This window comes from Neovison vison, chromosome 2, assembly GCF_020171115.1.
Source record: "Neovison vison isolate M4711 chromosome 2, ASM_NN_V1, whole genome shotgun sequence".
NCBI lineage: Eukaryota > Metazoa > Chordata > Mammalia > Carnivora > Mustelidae > Neogale > Neogale vison.
The window spans coordinates 101,557,713-101,581,971 of NC_058092.1; the positions used below are offsets into that span (position 1 = coordinate 101,557,713).

Sequence of the window (24,259 nt, forward strand, 5' to 3'; positions counted from 1 at the left end):
CTCCATGCTATTCCTATGTTCAACAAATAAGTGAAATCGTATGATAATTGACTTTTTCTGCTTGACTTATTTCACTTAGCATAATCTCCTCCAGTTCCATCCATGTTGATGCAAAAGTTGAGTAATCATCCTTTCTGATGGCTGAGTAATATTCCATTGTACATATGGACCACATCTTCTTTATCCATTTGAGGATAGACAAAAACTTAATGTAACTCAAACATCCACTAATGGAATGAGTATATAAATTGTTGAATATTTACATAATTAAGTAATATATAATGGAAAAGAATGAGACATTGTTACATGCAACAGAATGGATGAATATTATAGATACACTCTTAAGTGAAAGAAGCCAGATGCAAAAATGCACATGCATGTAATTCATCTACATCAAGTACAAACCCTGGAAAATTAATATATGGTGACCGAGGTCGGAATAATGTTTACCCTTGAGGGACACTGAGTGTGAAGGGGCATGAGGAAGCTGGAGATGTTCTACATTTTCAGCTGGTTGGCAGGCACATGGGTGTACACATATGGAGAAAGTCATCATTGTGTACACACCAGCTTTGTGCATGCTACTGAATTTATACCTCAAAAAGTGAGAAAAAAATAAGTCCATCTATCCTGATTTCATGTCCAACAATAGAATCACTGTGACTAGCCCTACAAGCAGGCACACTGAAATCCTATCTCATCAACGTTCCAGGAGACCTCCCCCGCCCCCAGAGAGCTCTTGAGATCTTGGCAGAAACTGTTATTTCAGGCTAGGATGCAAGGAGAGGAATAGGGAAATACTGCATCTGGGAGGTAAACTTTTTCTCCACCACCCAGTAGAGGATCAGTACAAGCTCCACAATTTTTTTTTTTTAGATTTATTTATTTGCCAGATAGAGATCACAAGTATGCAGAGAGGCAGGCAGAGAGAGAGAGGAGGAAGCAGGCTCCCTGCCAAGCAGAGAGCCTGATGCGGGGCTCGATCCCAGGACCCCGGGATCATGACCTGAGACGAAGGCAGAGGCTTTAACCCACTGAGCCACCCAGGCGCCCCCATAAATGTTTTTGAGAAATAACAGCAGCTACTATTTGATATAAACAGCACTTAACACACACTTTGCATCAGACACTGAACTATTAGCTTCCATGTTCCTATTTAGTAATTATACAAGCCCTAAAGCTGCTCTATCTTTACTCTTGTCATACAGGTGAGGAAAGAGATTACGGAGGACTGGTTAAGTTCATTGCCCAAGGCCTTACAGACAGGTGGCGAGTTGAGATCCCAACCCAGATTGATCTGCGTTTAGAACCTGGACTCTAGGCCTCTTGCTATGGGACGAGTGGGTGGTGTCCAAGCCCCGCTTGCATGTTATATAACACGCGACATTTCCATTTCAAGAGGGGCCGAAGCTATCGCGGGTGCCCGCCTTGGCGACGGACTCCTTGAGGCCCGCGTCCCACTGACCGCATTCAGGTGGTAACTGCAGGCAGAGAACCAACTGCGCCGGCCCTCTCCCCGATGGCCTCCAAGCAATTTGCTGGGGGAAAGAGGAAGGCTCCCTTGGCTCAGAAACCATAAGTTTTTTTTCAGACTTCGAAACACACGCCGGAGGTGGGTGTCGGGGTTTCATTCCCCAGTCCCAGAGAGAACCAACGCGAAAATCCCCAGAGAAGCAAAAGAAAAAAAGCAGGCCTGCGAGGGAGCTGGACGGAGATGGGAAGAGCTTGGGAAGAAGAGTTATATGATTGCAATGGCAGAAGAGCCTAGCGGAAAGTAGAGTCCCAGTAACTACGAAGTTGGCGCGGGGCGGGGGGGTGGGGGGGTAGCGGGAGGTTCAACCCAGCCCCTCTCTGTTGCGCCTGCGCAGTGCTACCGCCTTGAGCGCCCCCGCCCCTTCCCGCCGCGGAAGGTTTACTCGTCTCTCGGCAACCATTCACCCGAGGAGCCAATCAGGGGGCACCTTTTGCCCTGCCCTCGCCGTCAGCACCCAGGCGGAAGGATCCCGTGGGCGCTGGCTCCGCCCCACCCCGCCCCTCGCTCCCCTGGGAGGGAAGGCTTGGGGCGGGGGTGGGGGGGTGGGGGCGTGGTCATAGCCGTATAAGAACGGAGGGGGCGGCGGCGGGACCGTTCACTCGGTGCGGCTGCCTGGGGGCTGTAGTGACCGCGCCGCTCCTGCTGGGGGCTGCCCACGCCAAGGACCGGCCTCTGTCCTCTCCTCTTCCGCCTCCCAGGTGAGTACTCGGCCCCCTCCCCTGAAGGTGCTAGGATGCGGCGGCCCCAGAGAGCCGCGCGCTCCGCCTTCGGGGGTCTGTCCCCGCCGAGCGGAGCTCCTGTCCTCTCAGAGCCGGGTGGGGAGCCAGAGGGGAGGTACGGACAGGTGTCGGGCCGCGGTGCTCCCCTCCCTTCCCTTCCCGCGGGGACATCCCCACACGCATCCCCCGCCCCCGAGGGCCAGGCGAGACGCCCTGAGAGGGAGCTACAACTTTCCAGAGACTTCGGCTGGGGCTTGGCAAACTTGGGCGAGTTCCTGCTCCGCGCGTCCCGCGGGGCTGCGCGCTGGCCGGCGCGGGCGGGGCGGCCGAAGAGCGACTGATGGGGGCCTTCGGCCCCTTCCCGGTGTGACCGCGGCCCCGCCGCCTCTTCCTTGCTTGCGCTCCCGCGGGCACGCACACCTCTGCAGGCCAGCCGAGCCCGAATTCGAATGCGGCGGTTTCGGGAGGCACAGTTGGAGACGCAGCGGTCAGGGGCTCCTATAAGGCCGGGGAGGAGAGGGGCGCTTCCTCGGCTCGGCGCCAAGCCCTGGGTTTCGAGGTCAGGGCGGGGATCGCCAACTTTCTGTGGACTCACACTGGACTGTGGACACCGTAAGCAGCAAAGTGGTCCAGGCGAGTGACTCCCGCGCACTGCACTGCTCTTGGAAACTTCTTGGGAATACAGTGCCCGGTTCCTCCCCCTTTAGGAATGAAACTGGCTTACGGTGTAGACTAAAAGCCTTGACAGCGAGTTGGCGGGGCTAACGGTGCCGCGGGTGGCTGCCCTTACATCTCAGAGGTGGGGGGGGGGAGGCGGAGGAGGGTGACGAACCTGACCGGGACAGGTTGGTAGCCTGTACCCCTAAACACAGGACGCAGATAGGAGAGAAAACAAAACCTCCAGTAAGGGAGGACTTCCGGAGTTTATCTGGAGAAGAAGAGCTCACCCATCCCGGCTAGAACCAACTGATAGATAAGGCTGGACCTCAAGAGAGGGATCAGATCAGTCCCCTTCCCCTCTTTTTTCCTGGAAAAAAGGCTTCTGCCGGGCTAAGTCCCTGTCTTAGGTAGCAACCCGCTACCTTTTAAACTTTTTTTTTTTTTTTTTTTAATGGAGTTGTAACATGCAAGCCATGGAGTGCTTTACAGTTCTCTTATTACAGTCAGCGTTTATCAAGACTGCTGTTATCATCGGTATTGTGACAGTTGGTATTCAGGATATTTGGTAGTTGGGTCAGGAACCTGAACCTCCCCAAGAAATAAAGATTATTAAATTCTTCTAAGGTAGACTCCTGGCCTGGCCCAGCTGCCCTTCAAGGGGGTGGGGAGGGGTGGAGGATGAGAGTGGCCATTGTTGGCTACACTAACATTTCCACTGGAGTAACTTGGCAAGGAAGCCCACAAGGAAGCAAGCCAGGCAGCCTGGGGCTGCTTGGGTGTGTGGGGTGGGGGGAAGAGGGTAGGAGCGCTTACCAAGAACTGTGCTGTGTCTTAAATCCCCAAAGGTATTATTGAGGGAGTGAGACCCACACATGAGACCCTGCCATGGAAGGGGGTGGGTGGGGACTAGAGAATGCTGACTTTTCTCTTCGCTTTCAGGGAGGCAGTCTGGCTGGACCAGCAGGGGTTCTGTCCTTTGACATTCTTGTTTGTGAAGATGGAAAACTTAATATCTCTGGAGTCAAGCTTTTACTTGAGATAACTGAAACCTTGTGTCTTAAGGTATATCCATGTCTTTAGACTACATTTATACTCAATAAGGACTTTTTTAGAGAGAAGTTTTGGTATATTATATATAATTGTTCAGGTAGCTGTAGGGCAAGTCTCAGTAACATAATGTGAAAGTGAAGTTTTAAAAAGCCCCAATTTTTTTTTCCTCCTCTTAGCCAGGAGACCTCTAAATTGTTACCCAAAACAAAGGTCCCTCATTTCATGACAGTGTCTGTACCTAGAACTTACTGCTGTACTCTCTATGTGGGATTTCTTCCACAATACCTCTCTTGCATCCAGAGATTAAGTTGGGGTATCTCTAAAGGTAAGGGTATGGATCTTGCCTATTTGTCAGATGGAGTGTGACTTAGCTGACCACCAGCGGATCTCCCTCCTTGGTTTGCTTGCCTGTGCTATGAGTACAGCAGCCCATGGAGATCCCATCCTGGGTTATAGAACTCCTCACCCCTGTATTTCCCATTATGCCCCACTTAGCCTATAGCCCCCAGTGTTCAAGGCCAGGGCAAATTGCACACATCTTGCACTACCCATCAGAGAACAGAGAAGTCCTCATACTTCTGAAAATCCAAGGAACTGCCTAGCCATAAAGATAATGCAGAGTGGACTGTGGTGCCCTTGTTCTCCCAGTGCTGGTAATCGGACACATTTGCTACAAAGTTAGAAAATGACATGGTTTTTTAAACTGTTCAAGTAAGTAGTACTTGATCTATTGTGCGCCAGGGGCAAGTCACCAGAGAATGACAAGCCAAGAGCTCTGTGTGGTAAACCTTTTTTTGTGTTCCCAAGAGAAGTTGTGGAAGCCCAAGCATAGTTTTATGAATTTAAGCTAAACTTGGGTTGTTGTTTGAGTTTCTTGGTCTCATGCCAGATCTCTGGGCTGTGTGCATTACTCTGTGTGTGTGTGTGTGTGTGTTTAGGGGTTAAAGGGAAGAAAGGCGTAATCTGAGGGGTTACTTGGGATGAAACATTACTCTGGTTAGATAAGGTCCGTTGCTTTTTTTATGATGTCACTGACGTACACAGGGCAATACAGAAAAATGTGTTGTGCCATCCTGGTGTTTTGGCCGTGGCCAGGCAAGCTGGCATAAACTATATTATGATGAGGCCGCTTATGTGTTTAAACAAGCCAGTTGGGTCCGGCAGTAGAGCTGATCTCTTGTGATGCTTCCCAGACTTCTGGTCGCAATCCTTTTGATCCTTTCACTGCGTGCATTAGAAAGAAGCTCATATTTGGAATTTAAGTGGTTTAGATGAAGCCTCTTTGCATAACCCAGCTATGTAGGAAAGAGCCTTATGAACTGTTTAGAATCAATAGATTTTGTACAGCTGGGCCCCTCTAGTCTGCCCTAGAACTGTTTGCAGAACTTCTTGGAACAACAGGGAAAAAGGAATATGAAGAAGTAATTGCTGATGTTAAGTCACTCCAGGTTGGAGATTTTTTAGTCTCGGCAGAGCCTTTTGGAGGCTTGGTCACTAAGCTGCATCGAGTATTGACTTCTTGGATGACTGTGATTGAGTCGGTAGTTAAGTGCTTCCCAGGCAGCGGTTGGTGCCAGGTGCTGAGGAGGCCAAGGCAGTGATTGGTATGTAAAAGGGCCCCTGGAAGCACTCTGGAGCTGGGACAGCTTCCTAACGTTCGGGCACTCGGGTTTTGCTTGTTTGTCTTAGTCTTCCTGTGAGCCCCAGGAAGGCAGGGCTTGGTGCTCCCTGCTGAATCCCTGGCGCCCGGAGCGGGGCCTGGGGCACAGAAGGTGCTCCTGTGAATTGGATACAGTTCTCTGCTGGCTTCAGCTGCCAGTCCTCTGAGCAAGGGAAGTCTCCTTTAGGTGGATTCATTCTGGTGGGCTAAAAGCCTGGGAGCTTTTTGACTGGGAAGCTCCCAGCCTAAGATGCTGGCTGGTTTCTGGGCCTTTTTCTAAATGGTGGCCTCCGTTTGGTAGGTCTGGAGCCGAGGGGCCGAGCCTGCAAATTGGCCAGCAGCTGAAGCTCCTTAAGCCCAGCTCTAGCCCTGCTCTCTTCCAGCGTTCCCCATCCTGCTCTTCCTGCCCCTCCACCCCAACCCCAGCCTCACATGGCTCGCTCAGCCTTTCTCTCTCCAGTTCACTCGGCTGCTGGTTCTGCTGATCTTTTATCTTTTTCGCTTTTTGTTTCCCACTGCCATCACTGACCTGGTTCAGGGGCCTGTTGACAGCAGCTCCATGAGAGCAGCACGGGGCTCTTCTCCTGCCCCTGGCCAATTCCACATCCCATGCCCCTTAAACACCGCCTGAAGAACTCCCAGAAACTGCCCATCCCTCCAGAAGTGAAGCTTCTTTTCAGGACCTGTCCCCTTCACACCTTCTCTTCATTCTCCACCTCCCCTGGATGAGTCTTCCTGACCACCTTCCTTTGCCTCACAAAATTCATACTCAAAAGTTGGCACAAATCACTGCTCTTCCTTCCTTATCAGACTAGGTGTTGACCCAGCTTTAGATCCTGAGGTCACCCCAGCTGCGGGTCCCCCATATCTCATTACCTATCTCTCTTTTTTGTTTTAAAAATTTTATTTATTTATTTGACAGAGAGCGAGATATCACAAGTAGGCAGAGAGGCACACAGAAGGAAGGGGGAAGCAGGCTCCCCGCTGAGGAGAGAGCCCAACGAGGGCTCGATCCCAGGATCCTGAGATCCTGACCCAAGCCAAAGGCAGAGGCTTAACCCACTGAGCCACCCAGGCGCCCCTAATTACCCACCTCTTCACAGTTCTGCCGTGTACCTTGTTTTCTGTTTTCTGTTTCTACTTTCAAATCTTCCAGTGGATGAACACACAAAGTCCCATATCTGTTTCCATGTTCACTCTCTGTGGGCCCATTTTGAGAAGAAAATCATTCACAAGTCTTGAACTGCATCTACTCCCTCATGTTGCCGTGTGGTTCTCTCGCCTGGCTTAGCCTTACCCGAGGGTGGGAGAACGGGTCATCCTCCACCTTGCCTGGCTGTCTACACCCTACCCCCAAACACACCCTCTTTATCCCTGACTTGTACCTATGGCCAAGGAGGTGGGCACTACAGCCAATGGACCCTGTGTGGTCTTGGCCAGTCAGGGCTCTCACACGGAGGCAATGGCCAGGTGTCATGGTAGGAAGAATGCAGATCAAGGAGGAGAGATGAAGTGGATATAGAGTGAGCATGTGCCCCGAGTCCAGGCCCTGGTTGGGCTTGCTCAGCTGGGACCTAGTGTCCCAGGCCTGTCCTGGTCTCTCACTTCCCTCCTTCCTGCCTCTGTGGCCGTTTTGGGCTGTGAGGATACACCCCCAACTCTTTAAGCTTCGGTTTCCTCATTGTTATAAGGCCAGTGGACTGGTGCCATCCCGGAGAAATAGGAGACACCCAGTTAAGTTCCTAGCAGTCATCCCATTGAAGAGTAAAAGTAAACAGGTGAAACTCATTTTAATTATCTTATTTAAGCCCTCATAGCAAATGTTAGCTTCTCCATATATAATCAATATAACAAAAAGATTAAGGAGATACTTCCTTTTTTCTTTCTCCCCCTCCTACTGAGTTCTTGAAATCCAGAGTGTATTCCGTGTTCACAGCACGTCTCCATGGTCTCAGTGTGGACTTGGCCCGTGTCAAGTGCTTAAGGGCCATGCGAAGCTTGTGGCTACAGTACTGAGTAGCACGGGTCCAGACCAGCTGCCCAGTGGCTCACTCTGCAGTTCTGATTCTGCATGAGTGGGAGGCAAGCGTTAGCGGCAGGAGATTATGGAAGGAGAGCATGAGTCTGGGCAGAGGTCTTTGTCTCTTGCTTACTGACAGATTGTCCGCTCCTAGAACAGCGACGGGAACATAGTAGGCACTCAGATACCAGAAAGAACGAAAGAAAATTCTGTCATTGTGACCAACTTACTGCTAAGCATTCACCCTGTGAGTCAGGCCTGCCATTAAAACACAGGATATTTGATACCTTGTCTGGTGCTCACTCTTACTTTTTCTCCAGTTTCATAGAGCATAATCACCAGGTAATAGAATTTCAAAGAATTGCAGATGAAATCTTCTGACACTGGCAGGGGACCAGGGCTCAAGCAACTTATCAACAATTAAAATATATCAACAACTGAAATTTGAAAATGCAAGAAGAAGGAACTTCCAAGTAACAGGTGTCTGTGAGCTGCCAAATGACAGCAACGCATGACTTGGCATATGCTAATTTCGTGATAATTATTCCTAGAGGACCATATCTGTGACCCGCACAGCTCCACACATGTAGAAATACCAAACACAGGTACTTGGCTGCCTGGTGCAGCTGGTACAGAAATAGGGACAGAAATAGGTTCCTCATGGTTTTGCCCCTTCACTTAAACATATGTGACTGGGTTTGTGTGTGTGTGTCTGTCTGTCTGTCTGTCTCAAGTGTGATAAGTGCTATACTTGAGCTTGGCCCTTTCCTGATAAGGCCCAGGGATGCTGCTAGGGATGGGACAGCAAGCTGAGGCCCGCCTTGTGGACATCTGATGCCTGCTCCAAGTTCTAAGCCAGAGGGTTAGGTGGTGTGTGACCCTGGGGGCTGGCAGCCCTTAGACCCTGTGGACTGTATGGAAACTTAGCCATCCTTACAGTAAACAGCCTCCTAGGAATCGTTCTATTTTTCTCAGACTAGTCAGTCTCAAAAATGGTGGGGGCCGGCTCTGACGATCTCTTTACATGAGTCAGACCAGTAACATCTTTGATTTAGAAAGAGGTATTTCGTAGGAGGAAGTGGGGTGCCAAGTTGCAACAGGGATTCTTTCCAGTTCAAGTGGTGTATGTAGCACTTAATATTGCTGACGCTCTGGAAAAATCAGGACTTCTGTGCTTAGCTTCCATCTAAAGATGCCCGTGTGGTGACCTGGTTAATGTTTACACTTGCGACGATTTCAGGGTATTCCTTTAAGCCTGTGTACTTCTGCGGTGCCCCGTTACAGCATCTGGGCCTGTGTTTTGATTCTGTTTCATGCTGTTTGGCAGCCTCAGCATGAGCTCTTCCAGTGTTATCTCTCCAGCCACACTTGCTCAAGCATCCTATTTTGAAAGACGAGAAAGTGTTTTCTGCTTGGAGTTCTTGCAGGGTGGGTGTCTGCGGACAGAGCCCAATCTCTGATAACCATTAAGACCGTCTGTGGGCATCTGTGGGAAGTGAGAACTGGGGAGGGCCCCTCGAACTCAAAGCTGGCTGCAAAGCCAGGTGGCCCTGGGTTCTGGTGACCCGCTTCTGCTTAAATCCAGGGTTTCCCATTCCTTCAGCTATGGTGGCACCGCAGCTGCCATGGGAATCATACCAGGTTTGGGGGCTGTGGTGCACGTGGGCATTCAGTGGCCGGGACACTCCTGATAACCCTGAGAAAATAGCTTGAGACCTCCAGCTGGACGTTCCCAAGCAGAGAGTGGGAACAGGCCAGCTGTGGGATTTCTGGTGTCACTGACTCAGGACTGTGTTCTCTGGGCAGAGCTCTGTGGCACGGCGCTGTTGTTTCTTTGAACGGAGGCAGAGTGTATTTGCGGGTGTTCTAGAAAAAGCTAACATGCAATATATGTTACTGGCCTTTTAAAAACCAGGCATTATTTAATCTGGTTCTTTTGCTCTGAGCTCTCTGCTAATGCAAACTCTCGCATGGACATTCACATGAAACTTAGCTGTGTGTCTTGGTTATCCGTACCATTTTCATGCATTTGGAGGCAGGGGAGTCTCCAGAATGTGGCCTCCTCCCTGGCGTGGGGGATGGGCCCTGGCGAGGGACTGGCTGCTTGGCAGACAGAGCCTTCCTCAGGTTGCCTCCTGGTCCTCTGTAACTCCTGGCCTTCCCCATGCATTCGAGGATGGAGGGAGGACTTCTCTCCAGAAAGCCACATCTAGATTGGAGCCTGGTCTTTCTCCTTGCTTCCCACTGGTCTGCTGCTGCATTTATAAGTCCCTGGCCCTCCTGGCTGCCCGGTTTGTTTCTCGAGGACGTAGGCATCTCAAGGGCCAAACTCTGTGCCGTTGGAAAGGTGACAGGTGGGCAGGCTTGGGTTAAGCACGTGCATGTTTGTCGGGCTGTGCCAGGCAGTCCTGTGTTTGGCTCTGTTCCAGCTCCCTTTCCCGAGCCTGCCTGAGGGGTGTCCATCCCTGCTTGCAAACTTACCTACCTTCTTTCTGCAGCCCCAGTTGGGTTATCAGTTTCTGGGATCTAGAAAGCTGCCCTCTTGTCTGCAGAGTGTCCTGTTCTGTTGCTTTATCAGCAGATCAACACTGCCGATCTTCCAGCCAGCAGAGCGCATCCCCGCAGCTGTCCTCGCACTCTCTGAGAACCACTGCCTGGCAGCCTGGCTGGCATCCAGCTGCTCCATCCAAGGGAGCAACCTGGGCCTTCACCTTCTAGCCCTTGCTCTTTTAAAACCCGAGCATAATGATGAGCATTTCTGTACAAAATTATCTTCCATTCTGCTGGATTCCAGCCAGATCCAGCTATGGATCCTTGAAGCCATGATAATCCCGAGGGGGAGGGTCTCTGTGCTAACAGCTCTGAGGTACTCACACTTGGGACTGCTTCTGCCTTGCCTCCGGCACCTGCCATCTAGCCTGCCTCACTTGGGGGCCTTAGTGCATCTAGCCACCTGCCTTCCTAACCTGCCATCCTATAAAAAACCTTCTTACCTTTCACCTCTTTCCCTCCACTTATTGCTGGCTAGTTTTTACAACTACCAGAGCAGCTAGCTTCTCTTCCAAGCCCCACGCACACCCCAACACTTGCACCCAAACTATCCACCCCCCTAGAAAGTCATTCAGTTCCATTTGTGCCACTTCCCAGCAGGGCATCCTTGGACAGTTAACAACCTCTTTGTTCCCCAGTCTCCTTTCCTGTCAAGCAGGGGTAATAGTAGTGTTGGTTGATCCAGGTAAAGCTGGATCAGATAGAGTTTGGTGGTTCATGTTAGGGCCCCTGGCTAGACCTTGAGTCACATTTGGTCTGTCCCCTCAGAAAGAGGGCCTGGAGGGTTAGGAACCTGTTGGCACCAGCTGGAGCTTCTGAGGTAGGGAGGCATTGGTTTCTGAGTAGATCATGTTGGTAAGATGTTTATGTTATGAAACAGCTGATGTGCCTCCCCATTGAGAAATAGGATTTCCCGCACCATGGGCAATGAATTGCCTTTTCTGGTACTTCTCTGAGAGACGCCTCTAAAGACACCTTGGGCATCCTCGAGGATGAATGCTGACTCATGTCCTTTATTCAGCTGGAATCTTCTCTAACGTGGGCCATGAAAGGTGATTGGTTCAAGCTTTGCTGCTCTCCGTGTATGTGGTAGGGATAAAGTGTCATTGTTACGGGGGTAACTTTCTTCTTTTCTGGGTAGGACAAATACAGTCTCTGTTTTAGAGGAGATCACTGTCGTCGCAGCAAGAACTGGTGATCTCAGGGCACCTGTGGGCTTGTGACAGGAGCCTCTGCCCTCTCCCCTCCTCCCACCCTGCCAGTGGCCGAGCGAGTTCGGTGGGAACTGTTGCCAGTTCCAAGTGTTTGAAATTGGCTCCAGAGTTGAGGATCCGGGGGTCAATTCACTTAATCTTTTCTGATCCTTATTCCTTAATTTGTGCAAAAGGAACTGTTGTACCTTCCTCGAGCGCTTGTGAGGATGAAACCGGAATTGACGTGAAGGGGCTTATGCTATATACACTTTCTTTTGCACACACATCTGCACCTTCATTTTACAGGAACAGTAAGGCCCAGAGTTGTGGTTCTCATCCACCTGGGTTGCTGAAAGAATTGGTAGGCTAGAAGAGTATGGTGTATGTGCCACCCTCCTTCACTTCTGATTAAACTCTCTAGGTTTTTATATGCAATAAGTAGTTTTCCCCCCCCCCCTGAAAATGCCCGTTGTGGTATACTGGAAAGGGAAGAGTTTGTGTGGAAGATGCTTGCCTCAGGTGCATGGGTCCCCTCTCAGCCCGGAGCTAGGGACAGCAAGTGTCTTTGTTGTGGATACGCACCACCTGTAGTCTGTCACCAGGCTTAGTCCATTGCCCATGGCTGGGTCTCTTACCTTGAGCCTCAGAAGTGTTCCTAGGAAGGTCCAGGCTTTTGAGGTAACATCCAGAAACCGTAAAAGGAAATGTCATCAAAGGAATGTTGAAATGTGTTCGAGTTTCTTTTGTATTCTTAAACCCCAGCAGGGTCAGAGGAAGAGGGTGGTGCTCAGTTGTCTCTGGAGGGGATGGAGGGCTGCCATAGCTGAGAGCCTCCGTTCACACCTCAGCATTTCCATGAAAGCTCTGGCACAGTAGCTTCTAGAGCTTTCTTGTGAAATACCGCAGACTAAGACTTACATACACATTGTCCTTAACTTTGCAGGTGGACATTTCCACAGGTACTGAGAACTCTTTGGACAGTGTCTATGTCTAATACCTGGTACAAATAGGAATCAGTGTTGATCTGACCTAAGCCCTTGAACTTAAGACCCAGAAGTATTATGTGGGCTCTTCACGCTCATCTCTAGCTTGTCTGCCTGTCTGTCCAGCTGGCCCACCTTGAGTCCCCTCATGCTTTCATAGCCTCTGTCACTCTTATTTCTGGGCTCTAGACAAACTAAGAAGCAGGACTAGAAATAGCTTTCTCTTTCTTTTTCTTTTTTCTTTTTTTTCCCATTTTCTTTTCAGTTAGGGCTTAATCATAGGTTTTCAGCTCAACCTGCCTTTGAGGGCCTCGGTCCCAGGCCATGGGAATCAAAGGTAAGTTAGAGGTGAACTTGTCCTTAGGGAATATGGTTTATTCTTCTTTGGGCTTGGTCATTCTTTTCCTCTCCCCTTTTTCTGCCATTCCTACAAACCTGTCTTCTTTCAGTGTGCACATTCTAGCCTTCTGCTGAAGCCAGATGATAGAAGAAAAGGGAATTCAGGGGGCACCTGCAGTGGTTAGTCGTCACAAATCCAACTTTTTAGATTAAGTACTTGGACTGAGTAGACAGGCAGTCATCCTCACTTGTAAAATGGTGCTTGAATTTCCAAATCAGTGAGAAATCCTGGTTCCTACCTTGCCCACTTTCTGCTGTGCAAAATAAAATGAAACTGCTTCTCAGGCAGTTAAAGGAAAATCAAACACTAGTTTGAATTTACCAGACTTCACATTAATTTTGTTTTCTAATCATCATTTTGTTACTTCTGCTAACTAGAATTTGTCTGTCTTTAACCTGGGCCTTTCTTGAGTTGAGAATGTGTTCCACAGGATTCTTTTATATGCAGATTATAACGTTGTTGATCTCAAGTGGTTAATTAAAACTCCAACTGTTACACTAAGCTCTGGTGTGTTATCTAAGCCCTCAGGGCCTATGACTTGGATTTATTCTAGCAATACCAGTGTTTGTTGGAGTCACTAAAAAAAAATATGTACTTTTGATATTTGGAATTGTTTGGATGGGTGAGAGAGAACAAAGAATTCCTTTGTAATCATCATCAGTAATTTATTTTGGGCCCTTCTAATGGGCTAAGTGCTGACTATGAACCCAGCCTAAATTTGAGCCTTCAGTAGCTTGAGCTCTTCTGAATCTAAGGCACAGTAAACTGGCAGAATTAAGAACTACACCACAGATTTCTCATTTGTCATGTTCTACAACATGCTTTCATATGAGCTACTTTTTTCTAAAAGTGAACTCCATTGTTCATATGATTGTCAGAAGGAGTTGGTACCCAAGAGGCCAAACACAGGCATCCCAGGTTCCTGGTAAAGTGCTGATTGCATTTATTAAGTTTCTTGCAACTGTAGCCAGTAATCAACATAACAGCACCATGAGGGTCACTACCATATGTCTGAACTGAGAATTAGCCATGCCTATAAACCTACAAAAAGCCACTTTGGGATAACAAACATAGGGTCTAGATTAGGCAGATTATCTATTATTTTCAAAGTCTGGAGGATTTTTGACAAACAATGGACATATTCTATTAAACAGTAGAGAAGTAGAAACTTGACCAAAAACCATTCTAGGGGAAAAACAGGGACCAGTCCCTCCTCCCCGCCTGCCCCCAGAGATCCACATTCAAGTCTCAGAGGGGAAGCTTCTATGTTTATTTGATTTGGGGACAGAGTTGCCGGGGAGTGATAGGAAAGAACTAAATAAGGCAGCAGAAGAGTTAGAAGGCTTATGGGAGAGAGGTTTTCAGACATGTTTCATAAGATTTTAACTATTTTCAATTAATACACATATAGGTTCTCAATTCAAAAAGGATAATATAAGTTTCCTTTGTCGCGTCTCCCAGTCTAGAGCGGGTATTTGGTATAGGTCGAAGTACTTGTGTTTCCTTCCAGAAATCTGTAGAAATGTACAAGTGTGGGCTTGTGCTTTTACACAAGCAGTGTTGGTTTTTTATGAATAAATCTCGACTAGCATTTCCCATTCTTACAGATAGAGAGCCGCCTCCACTCTTTGGGACAACTCCATGCAATCGTATACTGTTGTCCACATGCATTGTCATTCACCTTCCACTGAGGACTCTGTAGCTTTACAAATAATTCTCCAGTGACTAGCCTTGTGCATACTTGCAAGTATACCTGGAGGATAAAATCAGAAATAGACTTTTTCAAAGTAGAATTGATATAAAGAGTACATTCATTTAAAATTGAGAGTCCCACACTGTTCTTTAGAGAGAACCTATGGGCAGTGTGCCAGTGGGTGTCTGCTTCTTGATCGCGGTCATTCTGATAGGTAAGAATGATTCAGTGAAATTTTAATATGCCCATCCTTTAAGGTAAGGTTGAATGTGTTATGTATCTGAGCCACTGTTCACATATTTTTCCCCTTCTTCTGTTGGGGTGCTGGTCTTTCTGACCTGTAGGAGCTCATTCTTCATTATTAAGATAAGTACTTTGCCTCATGCTGCAAATAGTTTCCTAGTGCTGCCTTTCTGCCTTCGTTATGGTATTTTTACCATGTAGATATTTTTATTTTCCTGTATCAAAAGTTTGACTTTTATGTTTTATGTGATTCAGAAAAGACTGCCTGCTCTTCATTTGTGTATATAAATTCCATGTTTCCCCAGGACTCTTAGGGTTTTTCCTCTTATGCTAAAGTCTTTAATTCATCCATCTAGATCTTAGTTTGGCACAAGACAAGGAGCCACCTTGTTTATTTTTTTTTTAAATGTAGATCACTATCTACATGTCTAAACTTTTTGTCTCTACTATTTTGAAATGCCTCCATTATTGTATACGAAATCCCCCATGTTTACATTTTATTTCTAGATTTTAAAAATTCTGTTCCAACAATCTGACTTTTTGTACCAATACCATGCTCTTTCAATTATTTTGTCTTCATAATATCTCTTATGGGGCTGATATGTACATCATTCTTGTTTCTCATAATGTTTCTGGCCATTCCTGCCCCTCCTCCCATATGAACCTTACAGATTTTCAATCTAAAACAGATTCTAACTTTGAACCTACTACAAGTTTAGAGATTCAAAAATATATGAAAGGTCTCGTATTCTGATCATCTTCTCGCCCCCACTCCATCCCTGGAGAAGAAAATGATAGCTTCCATCACATTCTCACTGGTATTAAATGTTCCTCCTCTAAGAACTACTGTTCTAAAGGTGGGAATAGTTCTGACTTTAATTTTAAAATGTTTTTTTTTTCCCTACAATTCCTTTTTATTTATTTATTTGACAGAGAGAGAGAGATCACAAGTAGGCAGAGAGGCAGGCAGAGAGAGAGGGGGAAGCAGGCTCCCCACTGAGCAGAGGGCCCGATGCAGGGCTCAATCCCAGGACCCTGAGATCATGACCTGAGCTGAAGGCAGAGACTTAACCCACTGAGCCACCCAGGCGCCCCTCTTACAACTCCTTTACAAAAAAAAAGAAAGAAAGAAAGAAAGAAAAGAAAAGATAATGAGTCAAAAGTCATTCCTATCGTTATTTTCTTCTGCAACATTACTGAGGTTCTTCCGAGAGATACTCCTAAAATTAATTGTTCTTTCTCTTCCAAGTATTGATTCAATTGCTACTGCTCTGTCACTGTGACTTCTCACACCTGTATTGTAAATATGAGACTTGGTAGCATAATGTCAGGTGGTACACAGGGAGAGAAGGTTGTGTTCTTATGGGGAGATCAACATGCCTGATAGAAAGCTGTGTCACCGAATCATAGATAGTTTAGCTGTATCTTAAGACAAAGCTAGAGCCATACCTCTTTGCAGTCATTTGGACTTAATTGTGCAGTGCCCTGTGTAATAGGCACAGTGTACTGTATGCTGATCATAAAAGGGCCTACAAAGAACCAAATGTACATAGAGCACATTAAAAAGATGTTCTAAGTCTGACTTGAAGCCAAATGCTAGCCACAGTGAGCATGAAGTATTTTACCACAAATTTTGCTTCTAATCCTTACCCTAGGCATGCTTTGGTAGAATGATCTAGAGAGCCTAGAGCTTTTTAACACTGTCCAAACAGGTTTGAAAGGAAACTTATCTGCCCCTTGGCAAGCATTCTTCTGTAGCAAGCATGGGAGGGCTCAAGACTGGTCTTCCTAGAGCCTACTGGGATCATGTGACCACCCTTCCTGTTGCTGGCCAAACACATTCATCCCTTCAACCTTAAACACCTTCAACCTCCCTAAAGGGAGCCTGTGCTCTTGCTTGAGAGGTACCTGATGGCCAAACTGGACAATTTGCTAGGTCTTGGTTGCACATTGCCTTCTGGCCCTCAATCCTAGCCCAGAGCTCATGTTGCCTTTGTGTCAGCTTATGTCCCCTCCCCATAAGTGAACTCTTCTGTGGCCTTCTTTTTCACCCTAATCAAGGGGCACTCCTTTCTTCTACCTTTTATATTCCATTTTTTTTTTTTGTACCACACACTGTCTTTTGTTGCTACATTGTGTTCTCACCCACTTTCTTAACTGCCAGCTCCTGGAAAGCTTGTTTGGGGATGTCCAGTGGTGCCTCCCAACACTGACTGACAACCTTCACCATCACTGTGAGCGATTATGTCAGGCGAGGATCTCTGGGAGCAGTGCAAAGCTTAAAACCTGAGTTGGAACCGCAGGACAGGGATGGAGGGTGTGTATTCAAGGGCAGTGGTTTCCAAACAGTGAAACTGCAGCAGTGGTTGGGATGGGTTTTGTGTGTGCCTAGCCAGTCAGGAAGGCTAATGGCAAGACTCTGTGCTCACACCAAAGTGTGAGGATAGCACCTTGACATTTTATTTCGGCTCTTAACGTCTGTCCAGCTCATGTTTGACCCACGTGGATCCACAAGCACCTTGACTTTCTAATACGGCAGTGTTTGTTTTTACACATTAGGATTTCCAGGGATCTGTTGTATTTTATTTTCTGAAACGTATCACTTGGTTGAAAATGACTTTGGTAGCTATGGTTCTAGCAAGTGAAGTGTGAGAACGGGATGTTTTTCTCCTAGTACTGAGGGCTCTCTTAATTCTCCTTAGGTAGCCTTGAGGTGTACTAGATTTCAAAATACAGTGAAAAGATCGCACTGCCCTGAGGAAGTTTTCCATGTCCCATGGAGGGCCCTCTTTGCTGGCAGAGCTGTTGCACCACAGAGCTGACCCACGCCTGTGTTGCCAGGAATCCTGTCATCCAGACAGCTCCCTGGTGGCCCACTCTGGATACTGGAGGTGCTGGTTACAGCACCAACTGCTCCCATGAGGGAAAAGGACGTGGGGTTCTTGCCAGCAAGATATCTGTGCACCTGGTCTAGCAGACTGGTCTGACTTCCTGTCCTCAGTGTGGTTGTGGCCCAGAGCTGAATCTTCCTGTCTTCATGGGGTGAAGGAAGTCTTTTCCTGGGAGGGGGGCATGGGGTGTGTGTCTTGTGTTCAGGCTGTCAGGGTGGTAGCTTAGGTATCAGCCAGTTCAAGATGTAGGTAGGCATGCAAAGGCTGGAGAGGTAATTCTGTGAAGATCAAGAATTAGCCAGACTGCTAGGCCTTCTACTGAGGAATGTGTGTGGGTTACTTTGTTTTAGAAATCTGACTACTTCCTTTCACACGAACCACCCTCCTGCAGACAAAACAATCAAAGAAGCCGGCCCCACATAAAACAAAATTTTGAAGCAGAGGGTGGGTTTCTGTGTATGTCGTCCTCCCTCCATGCACAAAGCCTCTCCCATCTGTGAGCTCTACCCCTCACAGCAGCACCCAACCATGGGCGCCTGTTGTCGCTTTGGGCGGGAAAATGGTCAGAGAGCCTGGAGCATCTGCCCCGAGTCCCTCGGGCTGCAAGTGAGTCCTAACTCTGTTTCTCGCCCCCTCACTTTCAGTTTCCCTGCGAGCACACCCCCCAAGATGGCAGAGGAGAGCAGCAACACCAGGGACTGCATGTCCTTCAGCGTGCTCAACTGGGATCAGGTGAGCCGGCTGCATGAGGTCCTGACCGAGGTCGTCCCCATCCACGGACGAGGCAACTTTCCAACCTTGGAGATAACACTGAAGGACATCGTCCAGACCGTGCGCAGCCGGCTGGAGGAGGCGGGCATCAGAGTGCAGGACGTCCGGCTGAATGGCTCCGCCGCAGGCCACGTCCTGGTCAAAGACAACGGCCTGGGTTGCAAAGACCTGGACCTGATCTTTCACGTGGCTCTTCCCACGGAGGCCGAATTTCAGCTGGTCAGGGACGTGGTGCTGTGCTCCCTTCTGAACTTCCTGCCGGAGGGCGTGAACAAGCTCAAAATCAGCCCGGTCACTCTGAAGGAGGCGTATGTGCAGAAGCTGGTGAAGGTGTGCACGGACACGGACCGCTGGAGCCTGATCTCCCTCTCCAACAAGAACGGCAGGAACGTGGAGCTCAAGTTCGTCGACTCCATCCGGCGCCAGTTTGAGTTCAGCGTGGACTCCTTTCAGATCATTCTGGACTCCCTGCTCTTTTTCTACGACTGCTCCAGCAGCCCCATCTCTGAGCATGTCCACCCCACGGTGATCGGGGAGAGCATGTACGGGGACTTCGAGGAAGCCTTCGACCACCTGCAGAACAGACTGATTGCCACCAAGAACCCCGAAGAGATCAGGGGCGGGGGACTGCTCAAGTACAGCAACCTCCTCGTGCGGGACTTCCGGCCCACAGACCAGGAAGAGATCAAAACTCTCGAGCGTTACATGTGCTCCAGGTTCTTCATCGACTTCCCGGACATCCTCGAACAGCAAAGGAAGCTGGAGACCTACCTTCAAAACCACTTTGCCGAAGAAGAGAGGAGCAAGTATGACTACCTCATGATCCTTCGCAGGGTTGTGAACGAGAGCACCGTGTGCCTCATGGGGCACGAGCGGAGGCAGACCCTGAACCTCATCTCCCTCCTGGCCTTGCGCGTGCTGGCGGAACAAAACATCATCCCCAACGCCACCAACGTCACCTGTTACTACCAGCCAGCTCCCTATGTCAGTGACGGCAACTTCAACAACTACTACGTGGCCCACCCTCCAGTCACCTACAGTCAGCCGTACCCTACATGGCTGCCCTGTAGCTAAGCTTGAGACCTGAGGGCTTACACAGTGGGAACCCCAATAGGGCAAAGGCTCTCAGCGAAGGGAGCCTCCTTCTAGGTGTAGGTGTTTGGCTTTTAAAGGGGAACTCAGCTCTGATTCTGCTCTTTTTTTTCTTTGTGCACCCATCGGAATGGGTCTACAGTCTATCATGAGCCAACCCTGAAGGGACCTGTTATTCCAGTGCCACTTTGGAAAATGCTATAGGAAGGATGACCTCTCCACATCTTACCAGGATAGACACTAACATGCCATGTCCCCAACACATGCACGGGGAGATTGGAGCTCCGTGCACTAATGGAATCTGGGAGAAAGCTTGGGCAGTCTCTTCTCACTTAAGCCTAGAGTAGGCTCTGTTGGCCCTCATGGGATTCTCACCTGTTCTATGAGAGTTGTGGTTGCAGTCTATTTTCTTGTACCAATTTTAGCCAGGCAGCAAATGGTGGACATGAGTGTGGTCTCGTGACTTCATTTTTGTTCAAGGGACTGAAATGCTTATGTTTATTCCCTGTTAGCAGAGCTGAGGGTTTCTTTCCTGAACAAACCAAAGCTGGTAGCTGGAGAATTGAGATCTGGTTGACAGTGGTTTATGGTTTAGATGCTGTGCTCTCACGAGGAATTGTGAGATATTGCTGAGGGAAAAAAAAATGACCTTTGCTTGAAATGTAACTTGAAAACAAAATAAAATGTGGAACATAATGTTAAAGCAGAATTGTGGTGGTGGCGGAAGGGTGGGGGAGGGGGTGATTGTAAATAGGAAACGTGAATGTTCAGTTTTTTTTTTTTTCTTTAAGAAATTCTTATTGAATGACACTTTCCTCCCCTTCCCTTAGCAGCTCATCACTTTAGTTTTGCTCTTCCTAAGACTAAGGATTGTGCTGAGTCTAGAGTCCTAGTAATAGCCGATGTGAGAGGGTCTTCCCATGTTTTAATTGGAAACCTGTTTTGGTCACATTCCCAGTATGACAAGATGTTTTTTGGAGTACCGTGGCTGATTCTTTTTTGTTTGTTTTTATTCTTGCTTCAAAAAATAGTGATTTCTTCTCCAGGCTGTTTTTGGGCTGCAGATGAATTCAGGATTTTCAGTAGAAAGGAATGACCTGTGGAATGGCCTGCTGTTGTGGGCACAGTTCTCTGGCTCATGATTGCTTTGGAATTGAACCCGCTGTCCCTGTGCTGTGTGCAAGGTGGAGGTTTAGGGCTCATTTGGGCTTGGTGTGCACTGGAGCTGCCAGGGCTCCTTGAATGATTAATTCTGGGGGATTTGGGGAAGAATGAAGTAAATGGAGAATGGTCTTCCTTATTCTGGTAGACTTGATCATACTTGTGTCTGTTGTGCACTTTAGAAGGAAAACAGTGTTAATCTCCAGTCCAAAGCAAGCTTGGTAAAGCTTGGAGAGTTCTAGGCTACTGCTTTCCCAGTCATTCAAATAAGGAAATTTTTGTGTTTTGAAACTTTTCTGGGATCTCTTAGGAAGCATCGCTCTAGGGTATTGAGGGCAAAGGAACTCGTATGGCCAGCCAGCTTTGTCTATAAAGTGATTTCATCAAATCCATGCTCCTGATTTTTTCCTTTCTTCCGTGGCCAGAAAAACCCCAAGCCCTGAGTGATTGCTTTCCTTTTTCCTTGCCTTACACAATGAAGATACTTTAAAAAAGAAAAGCTTAGCAGAAAACAAGTGGTTTCCCTTTTTCTGAAGATGGTATTTTCAGGGTTTTTTTTGGGAATGTGAGGTCTTGGTTCTCTTAAAAGCAGATAGGGCGTGACTGAGCCTCAGGGTCTAGCTGGTATCCGTGTTGTGTTACATTAGGTGAATAGAATCCACTTCTGTGTGTAAGTGACCAGCTCTGGTTTGCCTGTGAACTGTAGTTACATTTGAATGCTCTGGCTTTGAGTCTAGGCTAGTTCCATACTGAGGGGGTACCCAGCATGCTTCAGGGTTAAAAGGGGGGAATGAAGAATGAACCCTAACTTTAAAAACTATGTACTCATCCATAACATTAAAAGGCTGCCATTGTGGTCTAAGGGCAACATCTTTGTGCAAAACTGACAGATCTGATTAACCAAAACTTTGAGATGTGATGAAGCCACCAACATAAACACTTGCTAACAGAAGTCAGTATTGCTCCTACTAGAAGGCTTGAGGATCAGGGTGATGAGGCTCCAGATGAAGATAAAATCAGAACCATATCAAGTAATTAAATTTCCACTTTGCCCTTGGAGTTTTTTCTGCTTATATATGTGTGTGTGTGTGTGTGTGTGTGTGTGTGTGTTTTCTTCTTTTGCTGTTACTAGTTGTCCTCGGAGGATGAAGGGAAGCCCAGAAATGGTTAGAAATTCCCAGTCAACCCCCTACCCCCTGCACCAGATCTTTACCACCATTGCACCAAGACCATCTTAGTGCGATCTGTTCACCTGAAGTTCTTAGTCAGCCCTGCCATTTGGGAGTTTGAAAGTAGACACGTGTTCTAGAATGTTCTACTACATCAGGGTAAAAAGCTGCACTGACCAAAGCTGAGCTTTTAAAACATCACCCTGGTCCAGTGGTGTCTCTACCTGCTCTGCAAGGCCTTTGCCGGCCTCAGAATAGATTGGATAACCTTGAATTTCAGGTGTTTGGAAATTCTAGCTGAAACCTGCCTTTCATGCTGCTCACACAAGCACCAGGTCCCCTGAACTGGTACTGAGACCTGTGGTTCCTCTTTTTTGTGTGTTGAGTAACATGAAACTTGGCAGTGGTCAAGGGCACTAAAGTTCAAGTACAAATTCTAATATAAATCTAAGCAGTCTCATTTGCTTCAGGACTCTGAAGTTCTCTAATGCTTTTTGCAAGTATGCAGCTTGTTTTCCTGGCCTGCTTCTTGGAATCCATTTGAGCGGCAGTGAGATTAAAACAGTACCGTTTCCCCTCGTGTCGGCGGAAAGGCACAGCCTGAATTCCTGGCTTTAGGCTTCAGTCTCACCCTTACATTTTACTTTGGCAGTAAGACACGATTCCTCACTCAACTTCAGCTCTGAAACTAAACTCTCTATCACGGACACCTTCCAAAGAAGGTTCCTGCTAAGTCCATGTGGGCTAGGGTGTTGCCCACACCTGGGAGCACCTGGCAGCTGGGGAGAATCGGGGAGGAAAGATGCTGGGGCCCTGCTGTGTGCTGACAGATGTGGTTTGGTGTTTGAGTTCTCCCCTCTCTGCCCCCCACCTGATCTTTTCCCCCAGGGATTTGAGTTACTGCAAGCTGTGTATAAACCCATGTTTTGTGGTGACATACTAATAATCACATCACATTAATAATCACAGTGCCCCGAATCTGCTTATCCTTCTGCCTCCCTTAGAGCATTAGCTCCTTCCCTTCATGGTAGGTTGGGATTTTAACTAGCACCGCTTTGTTAACTTTGGGAAATTGTGCCACTTGAGAGTGACTTCCTCAGTTTAGGAATACATTCTTTCTAGCGAACTTGCTAGTACTGCTGCCTGGTTTCGGGATGCTCCTAGATTCTGGGCTCAGATATATTGCTAGTTAATCCACCTGTGGGAAGAGACCCTGTAGCTCCCCAAGGCCATGATTTCCTGGGTATCACTCTGGGGCTCTCTCTGAAGGAGAACCCATCTGTTGGATTCTGTAAGGTGAAGGACTCCTGTTTGCCAGGGTTGGAGTCCGATCCTTAATCTGGCAGAGACCAGGATGTCGCAGCTCATTCTGGAGCCTACTCAAGTTTAGCCAATTACTTTCAGAGGACCAAGGGAGGATGGGTTTTAAAAGACCTGGCAACTTTTCAGGATTACTTGTAGAGACTCCTGAAGGTGAGGATCAGGAAAGAACATGTGTTTTTGTTTTTGTTTTGTTTTGGTGAGTTTTCAATCTTGTTTACCTATCACTTTTTCAAAAATAGTTTAAGTGTAAGCTAAAGAAAATGCTTGGAGGTTTGCCTAGGCTGGTGAGAGTTGGTAAAAATTGTCATGTGCGTTTGTATAGGAAGGTGAGAAGATGGTCCACTAAAGAGGAAGTTGTTAAATAATATGGATATGTGGGCGTTTTAAAACTCAAGTCATCTGGTCTCCACCCCCACACAGGATTAAAAAAAAATAGCTGCTTTAGGAAAATTAAGAGTATTTATCCAGTCATTTCCAAATTAATAAAGATGAAAACTAAGATACTCATTAGACTGAATTGGAAACATTTTGTTATTCTCGATTTGCCTTTGAAATACAACTTTCTTAGTGATGCCTACAATATGTGAGGCTTCCTCTTTGGTGTGATGTCGCTGACCTTCTTATGTGATGAAGGTGAAATCACTTGTCAATGCAAACTATTAGAAGTTGATGAAATAAAGCTTTCAGTTTGAGAAATAAAGATATATTAAAAAAAAAAAACCAAAAACAAACCCCAAAACCTCACTTGTTATGGTCATTTCTCCATGTCTCAACAGTGAACTTGTTTTAGGTTTCAGGAAACCTGTTGCATGGTGGGGTGGGGGAGGGGTCAGTTAATAACATTCTTAGCCTTAGATATTTCTTTTTTTTTTTTTTTAAAGATTTATTTTATTTATTTATTTGACAGACAGAGATCAGAAGTTGGCGAGAGGCAGGCAGAGAGAGAGGAGGAAGCAGGCTTCCCACAGAGCAGAGAGCCTGATGCGGGGCTCGATCCCAGGACCCTGGGATCATGACCCGAGCCGAAGGCAGCGGCCTAATCCACTGAGCCACCCAGGCGCCCCAGCCTTAGATAGTTCTCTGAGAGATGGTGCTTTCTCTGGGGGAAGAGGTGGGTGCTCACCTTAAGGACTGTAATTCCCTTCAC

At 47.6% G+C, this 24,259-nt stretch overlaps 1 protein-coding gene across 1 annotated transcript; it reads left to right on the plus strand.

Moving 5' to 3' along the window:
* The first annotated feature begins 2,147 nt into the window (after window positions 1-2,147).
* On the plus strand, window positions 2,148-23,851 carry TENT5C (terminal nucleotidyltransferase 5C). The gene is made up of 2 exons (XM_044239006.1): window positions 2,148-2,232; window positions 18,241-23,851. The coding sequence occupies exon 2, from the start codon at window positions 18,266-18,268 to the stop codon at window positions 19,439-19,441; it is 1,176 nt and encodes a 391-aa protein (XP_044094941.1). The 5' UTR covers window positions 2,148-2,232; window positions 18,241-18,265; the 3' UTR covers window positions 19,442-23,851.
* The last annotated feature ends 408 nt before the right edge of the window (window positions 23,852-24,259 follow it).